We start from the raw sequence: 23,497 nt of genomic DNA on the forward strand, positions 1-23,497 counted from the left end.
ACGTGGGTTCTACAGTGTGATCCCGAAACAAAACAACAGTCAGCAGTCTGGGTCTTTCCAGGTGAGTATCCACTTGCGAAATTATCAAAGATCAAAAAGTGCAGACAAAAAATGGTGGTGTATTTCTTTTTTTCAAAATCTGGTCATGTAGCCACCACTTCGGGACGGAAAGACAATGATCTGAGACTGGAATGTCAACCACGTACCTAGTATGTGAGGCATGGTGCACACAACGTCCACGTACGGGAATCCAGTGTAACAGGCCGAACTCTACCCATGGCTAGTTTATACCCAGGGCATAAAGTAGCCTCGGATACTTTTTAAACCAGCCAAGGCCACATCATACCCCTCCTGGCCGGAATATACCCCATGTGTACGCTTCGCTCAACTAACCGGTCTGTGCCACATTTATGTTTATCATCATCATCAAAGTACTACTACTACTAACAATAATATTGGAATTTTATGTTGTGCCTTCCAACGCTGAAGGAGCTTTACCATGATTGCATTGATATGATACGGTGTGTCACGGATCAGCCCAACCTTTCGTTGCTGCGGAAGTATAGGCGGAAGTGCGAGCGATTTGGTATGGCTCAGTGGCCGGTGAAAGTGGTGTTAGTTCCGATGGTTGGGAGTTCGAATCCCAGTTTCTCTAGATCATGTTTTCTGACATGTTCTTGGTTTGGTAAAAGCGTGTGTATGCACACTCGTTTTACCTGTGTAAGAGTTGTGCAGCACGTGCACACACCGCTCTGTAGGAGCGAGAGGGCTCTTGTCACATTGGCATGACTGCAACTGCAGTGCAGTGCGTGCAATGTGTGTTTTGGCCGGTTAGCGTGCCAAGTGCAGAACTCGCGCTCACCTGCCGTTTACCTGGCTGCAGCTGACTGTGATTAGGCGTGACTTGACTCTGAGACGTCAGAGAGGGCGGACCTTGTGGCAGAGGCCCGGAAGGCTGATGGAGAGGAATTCTTGGCCAGCCAGAACCTCTGCCTGATTTTTAGCAAGCCGGTGAACAGAGGCTGCAGTGCCCGGCTGAAGGTCCCACCCAAGTCACCACCTTCGGCCATCACAAGCTGTCGTGAGGTAACCTTGTATCAGGCGGTAACTGTTCCGAGTGTCTTTAGTTGTCTTTTCCATTTTTGGGAGGTCTGTGGGTTGGACAGTGGCTGGGGTCACTTTATGAAACTGTTACGATTACCTGATGTTACAGACTGTCGTGTAACGGTCCAGTGTTATAATTATCATTCCGTGTATTACGGGTTTGAGTTTATATTAATACACTTGTGAGGAAGTGTGAGGGAATAGTATAATCTCCGTAATTTGTTCGACAGAGTGTACGTTGGATATGTAAAGCTTACAAGCTGATGTTAGTATCGGGAATGTGAGGGAGGCGTTGGGGGAAATACTGTGTTTCGATAGGTCCTTAAACCTGCGTAAGTGGCCGCTGTTAGCAGCGTGTCAGAAGATAGTGTATTCCGTGTAAGCTATTGTGGCAATAATAGGTTACTCAGTTCTCTCCCTGTATGGACCGAGCACTGGAAGAGTTTGTGTATTGATTCGTTCACTTTAATTGCTCTGCTTGTGATCCGAATGGCTTTGGCAGCCATGTGCTGACGCTATCATAATTTTTCCTTTTTGAATGTTCTGTTCCAACATGTCTGCTTGTGCAAGGGAGGTTACCTTGATTGGGCCTTCGATTCTGGCAGCGTAGCGCTGTGGGAGCGTGCTTCAGGATGCGCGGCACAAGGTTTGGGGTTCGAGTCTTGGGTTGACCTGTGCCACCGTATAAGTAGGGCGACGGCCGGTACCCTGGCAGGTTCCGGACCCCTCACTTCCAGACATGCATGTTGTCGTGCGATTGGTGTATGACAGTGGTTGTTCATTATTTTGCCTTAGAGTGCTTGTTGGATGAATGAGAGCACAACCTGTGGCTTCTTAGGTCGCCCAACGCGCATAGGGTTATGCGGTTATGGACTGGTACTGACAGGGGGTTATCCCCGTCCCCAGCTTGCTTGTCAAGTAGCGGCAAATCGACTGCTCTGCTGTCCCAGCTCCGAGGTCGCCCCTCGGGGTCTTCCACCTGAGGAGCCGAGCGCTGACACGAAACCCTGGGGTCGCACCCTGGGGATCCAGATCGTCCCTCGGCGTCGACCTTCGACCGCAGCCTGCCCTGCTTGCCGCGACCTCCCGGACTCATCTGGTTGGGTGCTCTGTGGGTGAGCTGGACGTCGAGGGAGAGATTGTAGTTGGCATTCGACTCTCAGCCTGGAGCAGGGATTTTTCAGTCCGTCAACGAGTGACAGATGAGTTAAATGAACGTTGCCGCTTGTGCAGTGAATCGTACACGGATTTCTGCGTCCTTCTTGGGAGTGTGTTGCGCGGTGTCGACCCTAAAAGTCCACGTCTCCTGACTTTTGGGCTTGCCCAGATTTCTGGAGTGTGTGACACGGTGTATGAACCGAAATCTTGTTGGCGAACATGTACAAAAACTTCTTTTTTTTAAACCACACACACACACACACACACACACAAACCGTCTGACAATTTCAGAGTGCAATGAACTCAACTAACAAGTAAAACCACCACCACCACCACCACCACCACCACACACACACACACATACACACATACACACGCGCGCGCGCGCGCGCGATTGCACAATCCTCCCCTCTCCCCCTTCACACTCACACACACACACACACACACACACACACACACACACACACACACTTGTTACAAGTAAGAGTTACGAATTCACTCACTGTTTCTTTGCTTGAAATCAGTATTAGTTCAGGGGCTATCGATAAAAAAAAAATCGGAAATTAGGATAATAATGCTATACTGATTTGAGAATTAGAGCATTCTATGTTCTGAACATTTAGTTTTTGTTTAGTCTAGAGAACAACTTGACTTTGTCTAATGTTGTGTGCAAAATAAAAGCATCAAATCATTATTTCATGGAGAGAGAGAGAGAGCGTGTGTGTGTGTGTGTGTGTTTGCGCGCGCTCGTGCAATAATTAATGTGCTTGTTTTCTTTTTTCTTTCTTTTCCTGCTCTTTTACTTTTTAGTGTAGACATCTTTCCTCGTACCTTTTCTGTGTTTTTTTTCCTTGTTTTCTTTCTTTCTTTTTCTTTCCTTACATTTTTACAATACCTTAAAATATTCAAGTTCATTTTTCCCCTACACTATTTGAAGCATGGGGGACTGCTATCAAATGATAATTCCAAGCCTAAAATAAGCCATTAAAACACTGAGCAATACTGAACACTATAACTAAATATTAATATTAGTATTCAAATAAGCAAAGTTTGAAAATTTAATAAACTTACTTAGTATCAACAAGGCTTGTATGCTTCCTTTGAACAAATTCTATTATTAACACACACACACACACGCGCGCGCGCGCGCGCGCGCGCGTGCGGGGGTCGAGGAGAAGGGAATGGGGGGGGGGGAGGGGGGGAAACACCAGAAAAGCAACAACTGGAAACCGACTTTGGAGACACATATTTTTTGGCACATATTTGTTTTGGAAGTCATTATACTTGGGGCATTCCATCACAAAATGGAACTCGTCCTTAGTCACAGCCATATAAACCTGACCGTAACTCACACGGTATGCCTCTACGTCCTCCTATTCCTAACGTATGACAGCTACATGCATCAAAAGCAGTCAGAGCACCTTCGGGTCTCACGCTCAAACAGTATAAATTACAACAGGTGTTCTATAACGAAAATTTTCAATACGCGATTTTCCGATTATAATAAGACAGTAGTCAGTTATATCCAAGCAACAAGTAAACTGATTGCTTTCAACATTTCCCATTTTGAATAATAACCCATAACAATAACCTATGCGAAAAAAATCCATAGCAGTTCACCAAGCCTACGTTCGAAGGGTGTAATTCTTGACAATATCTACATCCTTTAAATATCAATGTATTAACGAGGGGCCCAGAGCATATAAACCGGCCCAGGCCAAACTATATCCCGGGTATAAAGTAGCCTAAGAATTCAGGGTATGTTCTGGGCTAGCCCAGATTACATGGTGAGAGTGTGGCCTGCCACACCGGTTCACCTTCCCATTGCATCATGACAATGCCAGTGCACATACCGCAGAAGCAGCCATTGACTTTCTGGCGGAATATAGTGTTCAGATGTCACATATCCCCCACATTCCCTCGATTTTCCCCCTTGTGACTGGTTCCTGCTCCCACTGGTCAAGCGACAGCTGCGAGGAAGGTAGTTCCAGAGTGCTGAAGATGCTCTCAAGCTGTCTTCGTGGGCGTTATTTTGGGTATAAATAAATCAATGAAGTCGGGTGTCATACGCATGTGGTATCAAATATTGGGAAAATGCGTGGGGGGAAACATCGAGAAACGGGAATAGTCATTTTAAATGCAGTCATGACCTAATGATTACATTCAGATAATTATCGAGCGTCCCTCGTAGATCCACTGTCATTTGTTTCTTTTATATCCAATATAAAAACCGAGAGAGTGAGTGAGTATGCGACTTGTTGATGCTGAAAACTATTTTTACGTAAATAATTACATTATTTGTTAGAAATACAAGTCCAGACTGTGCTTTCAAAATCGATAAAGAACGCTGTTGCATGGGGATGTAAACTATCTCGATGAATCTATTTTTTGGTTTGTGAGCGTCAGTGACACACTTTCTTCAGTCACACTTGACAGACAAGCATCACATGCGCATCGATAAAGCTATGTGTCAACGGCGCTGCGTGACCATGGTGCCACGTACCATTATCACTGCGTCTATTAGCGCTACGTGCCATTACCACTGCGTTCAATAGCGGTACACTAGTATTCATCAGAAAGAGAGACAGAAAAGACACTCAAAATTAACTCACTTAACAAAGCTGTTGGTCAGAACGACGATCGTGTGTCTGCTGGCAGCGATGGAGTCGACGATGTTGTCAATGATGGGTTTGCCCACAACAAAGTCTCGCTGATGGATGCACAGCTTGCAGGGTCGTCTGCCCTTGGGGTTCCCACTAGGATGTTCCAGCCGTTTGAGAAGCGAGCCCAGAACCCACTCACTGTCCTGGTGAGCGTAAGCCACAAAGGCGTCGTAGGTCTTCTCCGGACTGGAGGCTGAGGGCTGTATAGGAAGTCCGCAGGGCAGCAGTAAGTGCACACGCGTGTACATTAAGATGCGCACCTGAAGAAAAGAAAAGATGTGGACAACAACACCATGTACAATTAGCGTCAAGATCGCTACCAACAAAAATCATTTACTTCAATTTCTTCGCCATCGGTACCGTTCAGCAGTCTTCATCATCAGCTTTTTTTTTCTCAAAATTTACTGGTATCCTTAATCCTCGTTGTGCCTTGCAGTACATGAGGTCGCCATTAGTGATCTCCACAGTCCCTATCGTGTACTGTCTCAGCTGCCGTCCCCAGGACAAATGTGTCTACGTGGCAGAGGTGTCAAGCCTGTGCCTGAGCTCTTTAAGCCGAGCGGCTGGTTGATCACTGTCCGTCCTCTACCTTTTGACCTGTCTGGTTTTGGTCGCCCTATCAGGAGCACAGGCTCCTACCAGGAGAGAGTTTGGGGTCACTTAGGTACATATGCCCTGCCAACTATATCAAGGCGGTGATCCTCTGAGAGGTTTAAAATCATTGCCATGCATCACTATCATCATGTCATCATCACTGATGTTGCTGTCTTTATCACCTGAAAAGAATGAGATGCAAGAAATGATTACACGTGAAATGCTTTAAGAGAACTCCTTGTTTGTTTCATTGCATTCGTTCATTTCTTTTACTTTTATGTCGTGATCATATGTTGTAATTTGTGGTGTGATGATGTATACGTTTCAGTATTGATATTCTTATTATAAATATTAAAGAATAATGAGGCTAGGAGAGTAAAGGATTAATCCTGTGATTGCTGCTGTGTGCACATGTCAAATGGTTGGTACAAGTACATGCCCAGAGCTTCCTTTTGGAGGATATGTCTGGGTATATACCCTTTATTTACCTGTGTGCTAGCTGAATTGGCAGCATAAGCAGCAGCGCCTTGAAATAGTGCCCCCTGTCCATGGAGAGAGTTACCACACTTTAGTGTTTATTAATCCGTACTCCCCTAGTCAAATACCCAAAGACGCAACCATGTGCTTCTTCTGTATTGTCTGTATATTCTGTGTAGTATATTCGGGATTAAAAGGCTTTGCCAATCTTGAATAAAAAGCGAATTTGTATTTGCACATTTCGTCTGTCATTGCTGCTGTTTGCACATGTCAAATGGTTGGTACAAGCAGCACTGACTTGAAATTGTGTCCCTTGTCCGTGGAGAGAGTTACCACTCTTTACTGCTTATTATTGATATTTCATTATTGCCTTTCTTTCTGTGAGTATTAGGTAAACAGAAATTAGTGCACTGGCTATGTGGTGGTCTTGCTATTGTATCTTGTAGTCATTTCATGTGGATGGTATGTGTGCATCATATCAGTGTGTGGGGGGTGAGAGATCAGGCGAAAGCCGCCATTGTTTTTTTGTGGTTATTATATGTGGATCGGCTCATGATTGAATGTCATTTTAATACCGCTTGCACATACCAAATTCTCCTATTCGAAGCCAATAAAAAGTCTTGAAATCATCTTTATGCATATCATCATAATCACTGTCATCACCAGAAAAACCACCATCACAACTCCACCATAACCATTATGTCACTGTGTCACTGATATATGCATATGGATGACACTAACATAAAAAAATGTTAGAAAAAAATACCCCTCTCAGATCGATAATTTATGCAAAGAGGCTGTATCAAGAATAACTAAACAAGCTGACTAACTACATGTCAGAAAATGGATTGACTCTGCAGCCAAAAAAGTCATGCATGGTTCTGTTTAATCCTGGTTATAACCCAGACACATTACCCAGGCACCCATTAGCAGGCACCATTGGGGTAAGGATACCTCTGTACTTATCCACCTAGCAACATCGTTAGTACGCTCAAAGCTAACCTATGCTCAAGAGGTATTCTTTTCTGCACCAAAACACATGTTAAAGAAATTACAAAGTGTGGATAGTAAAGCATATAAGCTTGCTATTGGTGTTCCAGTTCATGCTTCAACTATAAAAACATACACAGAAATTAAAGTATTATCCTTTGAAGAACAGATGAAACTTGCATTAGCTAAATATATCTTGAGAAGTACAACAGTTCAAAATTCAAATATTGCCGAGATCAGTTTAAAATCAAAGCTTCATTTCCCTAAAAGAGCAGTCTATTCACTCCCTCACGACTATAGGTACTTATACCTCTGGCATATTTAAAACATCAGGTGTGAACCCAAATCAAACAGGCCCTCGGTTGTCATATAAGACAATATCTAAATGGGAGATTAACAACGCAACATTTGACATTAATTACCTGGATTTAAAGAAAGCTGAAGGCCCTGCTCTCCCTGCTTTTGTTAAATCTCACATTCAAGAGAATTACCCAAATCACCTTTAAGTATATACAGCTGGTTCAGTACTTGATAACAATCAGGCAGGGGCAGCATTTATTATTCCGTCATTAAAAGTAGAGAAGTACTATCATATCGGTAAAAAAAAAAAAATTCAATATTCACAGAAGAACTTATGGCTATATTAATGGGATTAAATCACTTACTAGATCTTTCCATTACCATATTTCAAGTGTTATTTTGTGTCGATTCTAAATATGTCTTAAAAGCATTAAAATCTTTTAATTTGAAGACAAGAGGAGAACTCGTAACAGAAATTCGTCAAAAATTCAAGTTTTGACCATCCGTGGTACAAAGATGAATTTTTGTGGGAAATGAGCGGGTGGATCGTTAAGCGAAAAAAGGCACAATGAACATTTACAATGCCATAGAAATTATATTCCATATTCATTACAAGAAGGTTATTCTCTGCTGGAGAAAACTTGCTGGAACCATGTCAATAAACTAAAACAGGAGTCTGATCCTGAAAGAGAAAATACTGACAATAGCTCGCGAAAAAATGATCGCATGTTTTCTTTTAAAACAAAACGACATCACAGTAACAGAAGGCTCACCAGTCTAATATACAGACTACGACTGGATGCCATGAAAACAAAATATACTTCAAATGTGACTTGTATTTGCGGCAATGAAATCACCCACTTGCATATCATCTATAAATCTGAACAGTTAAAACCATATTTACCTATGTCCTTTACAAAATCTGCAGTTCCATCTGCTTCCATTAGAAATGTCTTATATGATAATCAACATGTATTTGAAATAGTTCAGAGTTTAATTTGGAGCCCAATTGGCTCTTTGTTGTGATTCTGCTGGATAACTAGTTAGTTTAGTTTATTTCGTTTATATTCCTTTTTTTCTTTAAATTTAAAAAAAAAATGCTAATTGAGGAGAGAGGAACAGGGAAAGTAGTGATGATTTACGGTATGGGTGGGGTGGGGGAGATAATGGGTTTTCGTCTAAAATCACAAATGTGGATAGACGTTAAGCAAAAGAACGAACGAATTGAAGTCACCATCATCATCAATATCATCATCATCATCATCACCGTCAGCATAATTGTAATCATGGCCATATCCTTATCATAATGATCGTCATACTCAAGGTTGTAATAACTGCATCTTTTGAGGGAGTATTGCACTTTAGAAATGCGAACTGCTTCGGCATGTTAAGTTCACCTCCCACCTCTTTTCGGTATTTGACAGCCAGGGACAGGAAGACCACCAAAGTGAGCACAATTACCACCAGCACAGTCATGGCCGGCCTTAGATCAGCTCGGGACGTGGGACAGGGAAGGTCGTCAATGCTCAGGGAGCCAATCATCCGGTCTGAGAGATGTTCGGGAGTGGCACACCTTAACATAGACACGTGCTCTTTGTAATATTTCATCCCTGATACCGTCCACAGTTGCTCATTGTGCAACTGGACCAGAAAGTCCTTCATCTCACAGTTACATGCTATGGGGTTACCATGGATGTCCACGGTAAAGTCTGGAATCAAGGCCAAGTCTTGAAACATACTCAGGGTGATTTGGGTGATATTGTTGTGTCTGACAATCAGAGTGGTAGGTACACCTTGAGATGGGTACATCGGGATCACTCCCAGCTCCTGAATATAGTTGTGAGAAATATCGATGACCCCAAGCTTAGATCCATGGAACTTCCTCCGAGATTCCCGTAATTCTAAAGGTATCTCTGTCAGTCCGATTCCAGTGAAATTAAGCAGCCTGAGCTCAGGATAGCTAGAGTCTTTGACCATGAACTCGAAATGATTCCTGTTGGTGTCTTGACTGAAGCTTTCGTCATGAACCTGTAAATCAGAGATAAAAACAAACGTATCATATTCTAGCCAGTGCCAATAATGGTATAAAAAAAAAAAAAAAAAAAAAAACCCAACCTTTCTCCATTTTCGCGTCAATGGACTAAAATCATGTGTCCAAGACACAAAATGCAGATACACGAATATTTTCGTGGTAAAACGTTATTCAAGCAACATGTACTGTTTTGTAAAATCTGAGAATTATTTGGGAACGGAGATAGTATGACAAGTTCCACAAACATGAACGGACTATCGTCTTTTAAAATCATCAAAACAGCACACTTTAAATGTATCAGATGGATGTAAAATTCAACGAATGAAAAAAAATTAAGACTCTGAGATTCAATGGATACACAAACCTGGCCAATATGATATGCACTCACATGCACAATAAAAATGGATTTGATTCGTGGTTCTGAGGTTAATGCAACAAACATCAGGAAAGACAACTAACATTGTCACATGACACTTCAAGTAATTTTCTGTGCATATTACTAATCGTTCATTTGTTTAATTGTGTCAAATACGTCTGCATGACCTGTATGACATACAAAGTGTTCTGGTTCTCATTCTGGTTCTCACCTCTAACTGTTCAAATTGACACTGGACTTTGATATTGTCCAGGTCGACGAGAGTCTGGAGCACGTCTCCAGCGACATCAGTGGTGGAATTCATCTCATCCGCGGTGCCAATGGCTCCTCCGGTATCATCATCAGCTTTAGTTTGGGTGAACAGATTTTTTGCATCGTCAGAAGCGTTGTGACGACTGAACCCAGTTGTGTTGAGGCGATCAGGGCTGTGTCCATCTGCTAATCCTACCATCCCAGCAAGATCTAAATTGTTGTGATTGATGCTAGCCGTATGGGAATCAGATGTTTCTTGGCTGATGTTCTGTAAGATATTGTAGACCAATGTGCTGTCTTGCCCACACTCGTAATGGCTATTCATTTTGTCCAGGTTATTCTGTACACGGGTGAACTCTGCGAAGTTATTAACCCATGTACAGTTACGGATGTCCTGCACGCGCAACCAGTCACCCAGTTGTTGAGCAGGCGTGGCAAAGTCGGCCCATTTGTCCAACAGGCGACAGTTGAGGACAGTCAGTTTGACCAGTCCTGGAGCTCGGAAAGGGAAGGGTAAGCTGATAGCTCCTCCTGCCACACACTCCATCTTCACAGCCATCTGAAACGACACGGACGTCTCGTCACTTAATAGGCATAAACACCACCTGTACATGATATATCGGGTGTCCCCCAAAAAGTCAACCGCTTTTTGACAAGTAATTTCGCAGTGACAGAGAACCCGAATTCACTGAAAATGTTCACACAGTAACCTTAGGGTATCATCAACAAGTCTACAAAATATCTAAAAGTTCGGACGCAAGCTTTGCGAGTATTGTAAAATTCAAAACAGCATGTAAAAAAATCAAGTATCAGAGCTGTGCAATGTGACCTTCATCATGTTCATGCCAGCTGCCAGGTGTCTGTTAATTAGTGTCAGTCTAAAAATAGCCTGTCTGGGTGTCAAGTCTATTGATTTTTTTTATTGACGTCTGTATCCAAAATCAGTTCAGTCCAAAGTTTCATTTTGGAAGGATAATAATAATAATGGATACTTATATAGCACACTATCCAGAAATCTGCTCTAGGTGCTATACAAAAACGCTTTTGTTAACATAAAACATTATGTTACATACACACACCAAAATGTGACTACACACACACACACACACACACACACACACACACACACACACACACACACACACACACTGCATACATACATTTTAACATACATGTGTATCTAACAGCTATCTTAACACATACGCACACATAGGCAGGCACAAACTTACATAAACACACGCACACACAATACACATTCATATACATGCATGTAGTTATGTACACATACATATGTATACACACATAGTCAAGCACAGCTAACGCAAAGGAAGTGGACCTGCCACAATTGAACTTATTGCTGAGGGAAAAAGTGAGTTTTGAGACGAGATTTAAAAGATGCGAGGGAATCAGAATGACGGAGGTTCTCAGGGAGCTTGTTCCACGTCCTTGGCGATTGAAACGAAAACGATCTGTGTCCATAGGTCTTACTTCTGACGTGAGGTATCCTGAGAAGTCGAGTATCAGAGGAAGAACGGAGCTGGCGAGACGGGGTATAGATATGGATGAGTTCAGAAAGATACTTTGGGCCAGATCCGTTGACTGCAGAAAAGGTCAGAGTGGATAGCTTATAGTCTATTCGATCAGAAACAGGCAACCACTGGAGAGACTCAAGGAGAGGGGAAACATGGTCAAATTTAGAAGCTCTGCAAATGAGTCTGGCAGCGTTATTCTGAATTCGTTGGAGTCTGTCTAACAGATATTTGGGAAGGCCGGCCAAAAGAGAGTTGCAGTAATCTAATCTTGAGAGAACCAGAGAGCATACAAGTGTCTTGGTTGCATCGGTTGAGAGATAGTGGCGGATAGAACTGATTATACGCAGTTCCAAATAGGCAACTTTACAGATATTCGAAATGTGCTGTTGGAAGGAAAGAGACTGGTCTAGGATTACACCAAGACTGCGAACAGAGGGAGAAAGTGAAACAGGTGTGCTATTGATCAGAACAGAGTCAGGAAAAGAAGGATGTTGACGAAACTTCTTTGGACAGGTTATCATCAATTCAGTCTTATCATCATTTAGTTGCAGCTTGTTGAGAGTCATCCAGTCCTTTAGGCCAGCAGTGCACTCCTGTGTTTGAGTCACCAGTGCAACAAATTCAGCTATGGAAGCCGACTGATAAAGTTGTGTGTCATCAGCAAAGCTCTCATGCGACATCGCATGATGACTGATGACATCCGACACAGGAGCCGCATACAGCACGAAAAGAACAGGACTTAGGATGGACCCCTGTGGGACACCATATTTCAAGGCAGATACTCTAGAGTATCTACCATTTACACACACTTTCTGTGTACGATCTGACAGTCCAATTTTGTCTCCCCTTTTCATAAATGCACTTACAAAAGATATTATTCGTAATGCTAAACATGGTATTGTCCTAAGTCCAAATCTTATCGAAATATTTTTACAGCTGTTCGCTGATAATGCAGTTCTTTCCTTTTCTATTATTAGTTTACAGCGCCATCTGAATATTTTGAAAGGAACTGTTTATAGGATGGGTCTCGTAGTTAACTTCGATAAAACTTGTCCAACGCAAAGGAGTTTTTTATTGCAGCAAACAAATAACTGTTTTATGGTAATAAGAAAATAGAAATTGTAAACTGTCATTAATATCTTGGTGTTCTAATCTCATTCGTATTCTTTAGAAGACAGAGTTGCCAAAGCCAAGAAAGGAGGTATCTGCATTCTAAAACTGATGTGGTCTCTTGGTGAGAAATGTCACAAACTGTTTTGGAGGGTTTGTGTTTTGGTGTGTGTTTTTCTTTTCTTTTTTTTTGTGTTGGGGGTGGGGGACTGGGGGTAGTTGTGATTGTCAGATGGAACATATATGTAACTTACGGCGCTGAAGTTTGGGGATTGATTGTCAGATGCAACATATATGTAACTTACGGCGCTGAAGTTTGGGGATTGATTGTCAGATGCAACATATATGTAACTTACGGCGCTGAAGTTTGGGGATTGATTGTCAGATGGAACATATATGTAACTTACGGCGCTGAAGTTTGGGATGATTGTCAGATGCAACATATGTAACTTACGGCGCTGAAGATGCAACATACACGTAATTTACGGCGCTGAAGTTTGGGGATTGATTGTCAGATGGAACATATATGTAACTTACGGCGCTGAAGTTTGGGGATTGATTGTCAGATGCAACATATATGTAACTTACGGCGCTGAAGTTTGGGGATTGATTGCAGATGATACAGCAACTGAAAGAGTACATTTATAAGTCTTGACGCGTATGTTGAATGTAAGAGTAAAAACACCAAGTATTCTTGTTTGTGGAGAAAATGAAAGGTGTCCACTTTATATCCAGACATATACGAGATGTATGAAACACTGGCTAAAATTAACAAAAATGTTAGACGAGCGTTTCTCTTTAAAGCATATAGTATGTTACTCCCTTCACTTCAAGAAAAAAAAGGGTTACTTTTGTTTATTTCACATTATACAAAAATATGGGATTGGGTATGTATGGGAAAATCCAGGTAGAGAACGTACATAATTTTCTGAAGGAGTCTAACCAAAGATTGCACGGCTGGCAAAGCGAAATGACATCAAAAGACTGATATTCATTTTATTCATTTTTGGGGGCGGACATTTATTACTTATCAATAAAAAATCAACGTTGGAATGTCAGGAAAAGGTTGGCTTCGAAAATATATTAGTCCCAGGTGCTGTTGAAATATTGATGTTAATGTTTGCCAATGATGTGATTTTGCTCTGCGGGACTGCGGTTGACTTCCAGAATGAGTTTTATGTATGGAAAAACGAAGCAGAGGTTTTCTTCGTGGAAATCATTTATCTGATTGGGAAAATGATTATATTGTAATGTGGAAGTGAGAGGTTTTCTTCGTGGAAATCATTTATCTGATTGGGAAAATGATTATATTGTAATGTGGAAGTGAGAGGTTTTCCTCGTGGAAATCATTTATCTGATTGGGAAAAATGATTATATTGTAATGTGGAAGTGAGATGTTTTCTTCGTGGAAATCATTTATCTGATTGGGAAAAATGATTATATATGTAATGTGGAAGTGAGAGTTATAAATGCACTACGTTGATCTTGAAAACGGGATGATCAGAAATGTGTAGAAAGGGGAAAAAAGGGAGAAATGATGATTGATAAATGAAGAAATTGAAGGCAACTGACCCATGTTTATTTTGGAAGTTGTTCGATACACACTAATATAGCCTATACTAACTTACACGGCAGAAGTATGGAGGCTTTGAAGAAAATTTTGAGATGGAAAAAGTACACACCTTAGCCACAAAGAGATTTATGAATGTTCGATAGCACCCATCTAACATGATGGCATACGACGACTCTAAAGGATATCCTCTGTATATTCGCGCCTTTGTGAAATGCATCAAGTGCTGGTTAAAGCTGACTCAGTTCCCCACAGTTTCAGTTTCAGTTTCAGTAGCTCAAGGAGGCGTCACTGCGTTCGGACAAAACGATATACGCTACACCACATCTGCCAAGCAGATGCCTGACCAGCAGCGTAACCCAACGCGCTTAGTCAGGCCTTGAGAAAAACAAAACAACAAAAACAAACAAACAAACAAACAAACAAACAAAAAACAAACAAGTATACTACACAGACAGGCATATGGTGTGTTACTCAATCAGGTTCATTTAGGTAACACGCTATTTCTTACTAAAAACGGAACTGGTGTTACATGGCTTAGGCAGCGAGGCAAGGGTGAAAAGGGGTTTATATCGGATTCTAAAGATCAGTTCGTGTCTTGTTATAATCAAAGCTGGCATTCGAAGATGAAGATGATATGAAGTATTCTTGGTTCCATTCCTTCAAAATTATGTTACAACCAGAGAAATGTTTAGTAGCAGTTGCCAAAAAATAGCACAGAGAAGTTCAAGCAAGATGAATTCCATTTTCTGTTTGAATACCCAGCGTATGCAGATCTAAGAATAAAATTTCTAAAAGATTCAAAGAAACTTCCCATTTGCATATTGCTCCAAGCAGACTGTGACCCACATAGGCGTAATCTGTCTCAATATACATTTCATGTTATCAAAAAAAGATCTCGATGATGATTACTGACATCATACCTTCTATATGTTTTAATTGTTGATATTGGTAAATGTGATTATAACGACACTGCAAACATGATGTTAAAATGTTAAGAAAATGTCAAACGTACATTATAAACACGTTTTATTATGATGATTGTTGTTATTATTATTGCTATTTATATCATCATCATCATGTGTGTGTGTGTGTGTGTGTGTGTGTGTGTGTGTGTGTGTGTGTGTGTGTGTGTGTGTGTGTGTGTGTGTGTGTGTGATCGTTAAAGAAGTATGTCAACCCTTGAATATTTTCCACCACGCGAATTCATATTATAACAATGGTCTTGCTGTTGATATGTTTATCCAGGTTGTACCCCTCCGACCCCACCCCCGACCGCACCAGACCCTGCCCCCGCGCATCTCCCCATGTGTTTGTGTAATGGCCTGGGCCGATGTACAATAAACCATTTGTCTTGTCTTCTCTCTCTCTCTCTCTCTCTCTCTCTCTCTCTCTCTCTTTCGAAGTATCGAGGCATAGCCCAGACAAGCAAACAATAATCGAAAAGCAAGCAGGTTTCAGAGCAGGGTACAGTACAACAGATCATATGTTTACATTGTATGCAGTTGTTAGTAAGTTCCTAGCTAAAAACTCCAAATTATATTTAGCTTTAATTGATTTCAGAAAGGCCTGTGACTCAGTGAATAGAAATATACTTTGGGCGATTTTGAAGAAACACGGTGTTAAAGGCAAACTCTAATACGCGCAAAGAGGTATTTAAGATAATGTATTAGCATGCGTACGTGATAGATGTTGCTATTCTGATTATTTTGACTGCCCACGGGGAGTTAAACAATTTACTAAGCTCTCCGTTGTTTTCCTTTTTTTTAAATTTTTATAAGTGAATTGGCTATTGATCTGTCCAGATCAGGAAAGCACGGTATCCAACTTGTCCCTGGCACTGTAGAAAGATTCTTGTTTTTATTCGCCAATGATGTTATTCTAATGTCTGATTCGGTTGTTGGACTACAACATCAACTGAACTGTTTAAAAATGGAATCAGACAGACTGTCCTTGACAGTTAACCTTGAAAAGACATATAGTGGTATCTAGAAAGGGGGCGGGGGGTACCTGTCTAGCAGGGAAAGGCGGTTCTTTCTTTAGTTTAACGTCTTTTCACTGTTTAGTGATATTAGACAGGTGAAAAAAGTGTGTATGTGCGCATAGGAGATTAGGCGAGGGGGGTATAAGAGAAGAGGTTGTGTGACGACTGTTGTGAGTCGTGGAAAACGAAAAGCGACGAAGGACTGGACTGACTAACAGAGACTTATAAAATGAATTATAACAGTGAGTTAAGCATCCATATAACAGTAAAAAGGATGCTTATAATAACAAAAACGTGATCAGTCAAAGACAGATACTAACTGGACTTTGAAACAAACATTAAAATTTTTTGGAAGAATAATTATTCAATTCAAATCATCTCCTAAGGACAAATATGTGTTTGTTGGAAACTGGTCGGCTAGTTATTGAAAGAACAGTTGTCTTGTTTGTTTTTTTTGTGTGTTTTTTTTACACTCGACAAGTATGTGGTAGATATTGACTTCTTTTCCACACTGACACTGTATATTTTTGCAAAATTTAGTTCGAAGGGCATTCAAACGGAATCGATGAATTAAACTTCTAACTGGTCTTGACTGGGAGACAGATAAATCATTTACGAAAGACTTGGGGTTGCTTGCTGTAACTGTCTTCATACAGTGACAGTAATATTGGCAGTCTAAATCTTTTAGCCTATGTTTATGTCGATCACTTGACACTTTTTCTATACACCTGTAACACTTTTGTGAATCTAGTGGGATCCTGAGGAGGATTGAGCCTTCTCTGTTTCGCGCTGCCTTTCTGGCAGCCTCATCTGCCCTCTCATTTGCAAAAATTCCACAGTGAGAAGGCACCCAAATGAAAGTTACATGGATGCCCTTGATCGATAGTTGATGTACAATGTGTTTTATTTCTGTGATCATCTCAAGGCGTGATTTTTGATTTGCAGATGAATCCACGCCAAATAGGATTTGACTATCCTTTTCATGAAAATCTAGAATGTAAATCAAAGCCATAAGTATGGCAACGAGCTCAGCAGAAAAGATAGATGTTTGTCAAGGTGGTACATTTTTCACTGTTCAATTCCGGAATTACAAAAGCTGCTCCCGCTCTGTCACCATCAAGACCCGAACCATCTGTATACACTGAAATTCAGACAAAGATTTTGCAAAAAGGGCCAGAACAATCCAGTCCCTAAAGCCTGTCAATACATTTACTGAAGATATCGTCATCGCTTCAGAAGTTGATGTAAAAATAATATTGCTGTTAAACCGTCATTCTCAACCATACCATCCTGGGAACTGAAATAAACAAGGCGGTTCTATGGGGAGGGAGATGTTAAAGTAACAAACTCCTATCAACATTTATGAATGGTCTTAACAACAAGAATGAGTATCGGTGCTACTTTGTCTGAGACCTGCAGAAAAAGGAGGAAAGATGTTATAGAAATAATGAAATATCTTAGAAAACTTGGAGCTATAGATCAGAGCATGTTTTGGAAACTATTCGATTCACAAATTGAACCCATTTTGACATATGCAGCTGAAGTGTGGGGTATGGAAGAGAAGAATGTAAACAAATTGAATTCATTCATACATTTGCCATGAAAGGATTTTTAAATGTCCCCCTGCATGCATTCAACAAGCAACTTTATGGTGAAACTGGAAGATACCCACTGCATATCAGAACATCAGTGAAATGTATTAGATATTGGCTAAAATTGGTTTTGTTTCCTATGTCCAGACTGTATAAGCAGGCATACGAAATGCTTATGTTTCAACATGAATGTGGCCATTACAATTGGGTATCGAATGTTAAAAATCTCTTATCAAAAAATTGTTTTGGGATTGTATGGCTAAGCCAGGACATCGGAAGCGAGTTCAGTTTTATCTCTGAATTCAAAGACAAACTTATCTCATGTAGAAAGTAAAATTGGCATACGGAGATAGAGAGTAATGAGAAATACGGAGATAGAGAGTAATGAGAAATACAGATGGTTTAATTTTTTTCAAAGATGTTTTTCAGGTAGAAAAGTATTTGTCATGTGTCACAAATAAGTGGCACAGAGATAACCTTATTAGATTTCGTCTTAGTTAGTGGTCTAAAAAGTTGTAAAGGATGGTTCTTAGCTGATAACGAAAATCTGTCAGATGTTGATTGTCCATCATGTGGAGACGGATTGGAAGATGAAGTTCATTTTTTTGTTTCATTGTACTACTTATAGTGACATTAGGAAAAACTGTTCAAAACTGGACTCGTTCACCGGTGTTCCTGATCAAAACAGTGTGGCGAACATTCTTTCATGTAACAATGAATTTGTTATTAAAAAAAAAAAAATTAGCGAGATTCATCAAAAAGGCAATGCAAATAAGAAAAAAGAAAATGGAAATTAATTGTGACAGCATTTAATGTTCTAGGAATTCATTTCAAGATGATCCTCTGTCCGCGCGCGTGCGTGCGCGTGTGTGTGATTGAGGGTGAGAAGGAAGGTTGGGTATGTGAGGTGTGTGCGTGAGGTGTGTGTGTGTGACAATTTGGGGGAAGGGGTGGGTTTGGACAGGGATGGTTGGGACTTGGCGCTCGCGACCATGCGCGAGAGTGAGCGTACGTGAATGACCTTGTTTCTGCTTGATATCGTGCTTGCGCGTCTGTGTTCATAGTTACTTATCATGCAAATTACTTGAGGTGTGTTCACAAGTGTGCGTGTTCTTTCTTGCCCTCTTTCGAAGAGGGTCGAATTGCTGTATGGACATTAAAAGCTTTGTCATTGTCATTGTCTCTTTCGAAGAACTGACAGCAGAGTCGCATCCCACACTTATGCTTTGAAGCCAGTTTTAGTGTGACAAGGACCAGTACGGATCCACGTGCAACTGATTTTCAAGATCAGAAGTTCAAGAAACATGTTCAGAAAAAACAAAAAACAAACACGTTACATAGATACACTTATCTATCAAGTGTTAACATGGCTTCCAACACGAAATATTTTACGTCCCAATGCCGGTGTAACGTCCAAATCATCCCCCCTCCCCATTTCCGTTGGTCTCCCGGGGGAAGTTTCAGTTTCCTGAAATGTCACCCGGTGGGAATTCTGGGACGTTCTCCCCCCCCCCCCCCCCCCCCCCCCCCCCCCCCCCCCGTACCCCCTCCTCCCCATGCTTTTTCACCCTGTCCAAAAATGCGCCACGGCCTCCTCTCCTCCACCCGCCTTCCACCGTAAATTTGTTTTGCCTTTGCTGGCGTGCTCGTGTGTGTGCGTGCGTGCGTGTGTGTGTGTGTGTGTTCACTCGCGAAAGATATCGTTGGGTTACGCTGCTGGTCAGGCATCTGCTTGGCAGATGTGGTGTAGCGTATATGGATTTGTCCGAACGCAGTGACGCCTCCTTGAGCTACTGAAACTGAAACTAAAGATATCTCATCACCGGCTAGAGCTTATTACTTTCAGTTTTAGCATCCAACACCTTCAGATGACAGGAATAGTGAATAGTGGTTTTGAAACTTAAAGGTCACAGGTCAGGCGGCCGTATTCAATAACACAGAAATAAGCAATATCTCAGGAACTAATGCACCGATTTGAACGAAACCTTGGACTGGACAATAGAGGAACGTAGAGGAAACAAGTATCTGAATGATCAAATAACTGTTCTGCATTGACAAGCGCTTCTGGATATGAAAATCCGTTTTGTAACGGGGGAAAAAAGGCTGTGTGACCTTCTCAATCATAATCTTCCTTACTTAATCCAAAATCATATCAAAGAAGAACAGTCTAGTTGCTTGATCTTCCTGAATTCATTTTTGTTACATTGACAGCTTGACACACATGGACAGGATACAGAAAATATTACCCAATATCTATATTAATAAGCTCCCCCAAGTCTGTGCGCCATTAGGCCGCGCCATCCCCCCAAAATTGGTAGATATCTATGCATATTTCCCAGGTCTATGTTCCCCCAGGTCAACCTTTCCCTAGGTCTATGTTCATGCTGGCTCGTCTTTGTTGTATGATAATGCAGTTTTGGGTAGTGGCCAGTGGTGGTCATTGATCAAAACCAGTTAAAAGTGCAAAAAAAAGCATAAAATGGACCCATGATGCAAAGCAATGATAAATTAACGGAAGCTGCACGCTTTTAGTGTTCAGCATTGGTCAGGGAATGGTCATACATGGTCAAGATATCTTAATATTGCGCAAACATAAAAAAACAACATAATATCCACATTCTGATAACTTTTCGGTAGTGGTCATTTATGGTCGACAGTGGTCAGCAATGGTCACTGATTGTCTGTTGTAGTTAACAAATGGGCCTGATCCTGTCAAGAAATCATAATATTACATAAGCGTCACAAAATAAACGAAATATGAACAGTTAGAGAGTGGTCAGTAGTCATCACAAGTTAGCGGTCAAAATCCGTCATAATGCTGCGCAAACGTGAAAGAACACTTTCGAGTTGTCAGTTGTCAGCATGGCCAGGTAGTTATCGATAGTCAGCAGTAGTCAGTAACAGCCATAGTAAAATTTTGTCAAAAAGTTCAAATACTTCATAATCGTCACAAACTAATGCAATGTGAACATTGTTAGCTAGTGATCAGCAATGGTTAGGTATCACAGAACGTCTCCCGGGGGGGGCGGGGGGGGGGGGTGGACATTTTAGCACACTGACGTCCCCTGGGGGACGATTTGGCACACCGATGCGTCCCCCGGAGGACCTACGGAAAGATGGGACGATTTGGGATGTTACACCGGTTTGCCTCTTTCGGTTCTTCATGATAGGGTTGTGATTTTATGGGGTTTTTTTAAGATATGACATGCATATATCAAATATATTAATCAGCCGTGCTGAACATAATTTATATCGGCGAATCACACGTACACTCCCACAACGTCGTAGAAACCAAACGATTAGCATACAAGGGAAGCTCATGTTGAGTTCCATATTGTTATTGTCGTTTCACCTGCAGCATGTCTTTGCCAGCAAAGCAGCACGGTGATAGTTCTCACCACTGCTGTGATCTCACCTCATAGTGCTTGGAAGCAACTAATGATGTCAGCGACTCTCGGAAATCTGCCAGTCTCCATCTTGTCTTTTGGTGCGGTGTCACGTGACAAACAATGGTAGCGTTAACGTCCGGATCTCTGTCATAATCCACCGAGCAGAGGCTGGACCAGGTCTTGGGCAAGTAGTCCCACAGGTTGAGTGCCGACGGATCTGTTGCAGCTGCAGAGTTCATGGCCGTGGTGGTGGTGGTGGCCAAGGAACAGAAGGCGGCACAAAGACACATCACTGAAGTGAGAACACTTGGTCCCATGATTGTATCTTGACCCAGGTAGCAGGGGATGCTACAGCCTTGCTTTCTTTATTTTACTGGTGAATATTTTAACTCGTGTGGACCTATTTTTTAAATCAAATTTTCTGTTTGTTTCGTGTGTGTGTGTGTGTGTGTGTGTGTGTGTGTGTGTGTGTGTGTGTGTGAAATAATGAGAGTGTGTAAACAAACACAAATGTTTGTGTGCTATTTCGTTTTGTTTCTTTTTCTCCCACTTGTCCGGGTTTTAAAAAAAAAGGTTCTACATCTGCTGTTTGCAAAGAAAATGTTCACATACGACAAGAGAGCACACTGGCTCTCATTTTAGGTATTGTAACAATCAGGATTTCATTCGCTTGGTGTATAGCATTTGTAGGTCAGTTAACTGTTTTCTAGATAGTTGAAGTTCTTTTTGTTTTTGTTTTTGTTTTACTCTGCATGTACTTTGACATTTGCATGAGTCTCCAATACCGAAAGTTGGAACTGGAAACGCCAGCAGTGGATGTGGCGCAGTGGGTCGGAGAGAAAGGCGACGTGGTTCCTGTGTCCTCCCGGGTGTGGCCGGGAAACAGGGAGGTCGGTTGGTAGGTGGGGAGAGGGGTGTGCCCCTGAAACACACAACAGCAAGTGTGGTAATGGACGATACTTTTTTTTTTTTTTTTTTTTTTTTTTAAGTTTGCCCGGACTTTCTTGGGTCGACCACCGTTTTATTTTGTATATAAATTACACAATCAACTAAACAACATGGAAATAATCAAACCAATACTTGGCACTCCATAATAACTGTGTCATAGTAATCAGTAGCATTTATGGAATAAGTACAACTTTTTTTCTTTTTCTTTTTTTAATAAACATTTTTATTCAAGTTTAACATTTAATGAATGCATATATACATACAGGCGGACATACAAAAATTGTATTTGTAATTATCAATAATATTATTTGTTATTATACATTATTTAAACTATAAAGCAGGAAAACAACAACACAACATTGTTTTTATACAGAAAAAAACCACACCAATAAAGTCATATGCACTGCATAAAAATGTGAAGAAAAAAAAGAAAAAGAAAGGAAAATAATTAAAAAAACAAAACAAAAAAAACCCGTTACATTCGTGGTTTTCATTCCTCCTCCTCCTCGTTGCCTTCGATCATTTTTATGTATGGGTACCATTTTCTAGAAAATGCTATGGACATCATTTCCATCGAATGTAGATATTTTTCGGTTTTGTATATGTTTCTTAGGTCTGTAAGGAAGTACTTTATACATGGTTTTATTTTATTTATTCTGCATTTATAGATGAAATGTTTCGCCACTAGAATGATATAGTCAAATATTTCATCTGTTTTTGTATTATCATCATTTCCAAATAATACTAACTCTATATTCAACTTTACATTTGCACAATTTTCGCACTTTTCGTTCAAGACATTTTCTAAGTCCCCTCAAAAGAGATGAGTAAATGTACAGTACCATAAGTAGTGTTGAATTGTGTCTATGTCATTTTTACAGAAATTACACATGTCGCTATTTGTTATTCCCATCTTTTTAAGTATTTTGTTTGTAACCAATATACCATGACATATTCTAATCTGGAACCATTTCAATTTTACTTCCTTTATGTTTTTCACTTTTTTCAAAGTCGTATCCCAATTTATTGCAATATCTAGTTTTTGCTCCCACTTTATAAAAAAATTTATATTATATATAAAAATCGGTTCAAGTAATATATCATAATATGTTTTAAATCCTTTCTTCACCTTAGCTATTATCTGTAGTGCTTTTGGTTCTTTATTGCATGTTTTATCTGTGATAGTAATATTGTTTGTGCTTAAGTAACTTTTAATGGAGCGTATAAATCCCATATACAGTAAATAATTAACTTTAACATATTTTTCTGTGAAATCTTTATGACTAAGGAAGCACCCGCTTTCATCTACAATATCTCTAACCAGGAAAATACCTTTACTTGTCCAGTTTTAAAAAAAAATAAACTGTCTTATTACCGACTTTAAATTTATCGTTATGAAATAGTGGTTCTGCAAGTGCCTCTTGTG

The 23,497-nt window shown here is 40.8% G+C and overlaps 1 protein-coding gene across 5 annotated transcripts in view; it reads right to left on the bottom strand.

Moving 5' to 3' along the window:
* LOC143300349 (uncharacterized) overlaps positions 1-23,497 on the bottom strand; it is a 55,942-nt gene that overhangs the window by 7,860 nt on the left and 24,585 nt on the right. For 4 of the 5 annotated variants that reach the window (XM_076613957.1, XM_076613953.1, XM_076613955.1 and 1 more), the window contains exons 2-5: positions 21,150-22,045; positions 9,906-10,505; positions 8,691-9,314; positions 4,875-5,185 (exon numbers count right to left, since the gene is read on the bottom strand). In XM_076613957.1, coding sequence (XP_076470072.1) covers positions 4,875-5,185; positions 8,691-9,314; positions 9,906-10,505; positions 21,150-21,440 — 1,826 coding nt within the window. In that variant the 5' untranslated portion in view covers positions 21,441-22,045. The remainder of the gene's footprint in view (positions 1-4,874; positions 5,186-8,690; positions 9,315-9,905; positions 10,506-21,149; positions 22,046-23,497) is intronic. The other variant, XM_076613956.1, reaches the window with a different exon arrangement.

The sequence above is a fragment of the Babylonia areolata genome, chromosome 26, assembly GCF_041734735.1.
Source record: "Babylonia areolata isolate BAREFJ2019XMU chromosome 26, ASM4173473v1, whole genome shotgun sequence".
Lineage (NCBI taxonomy): Eukaryota > Metazoa > Mollusca > Gastropoda > Neogastropoda > Buccinidae > Babylonia > Babylonia areolata.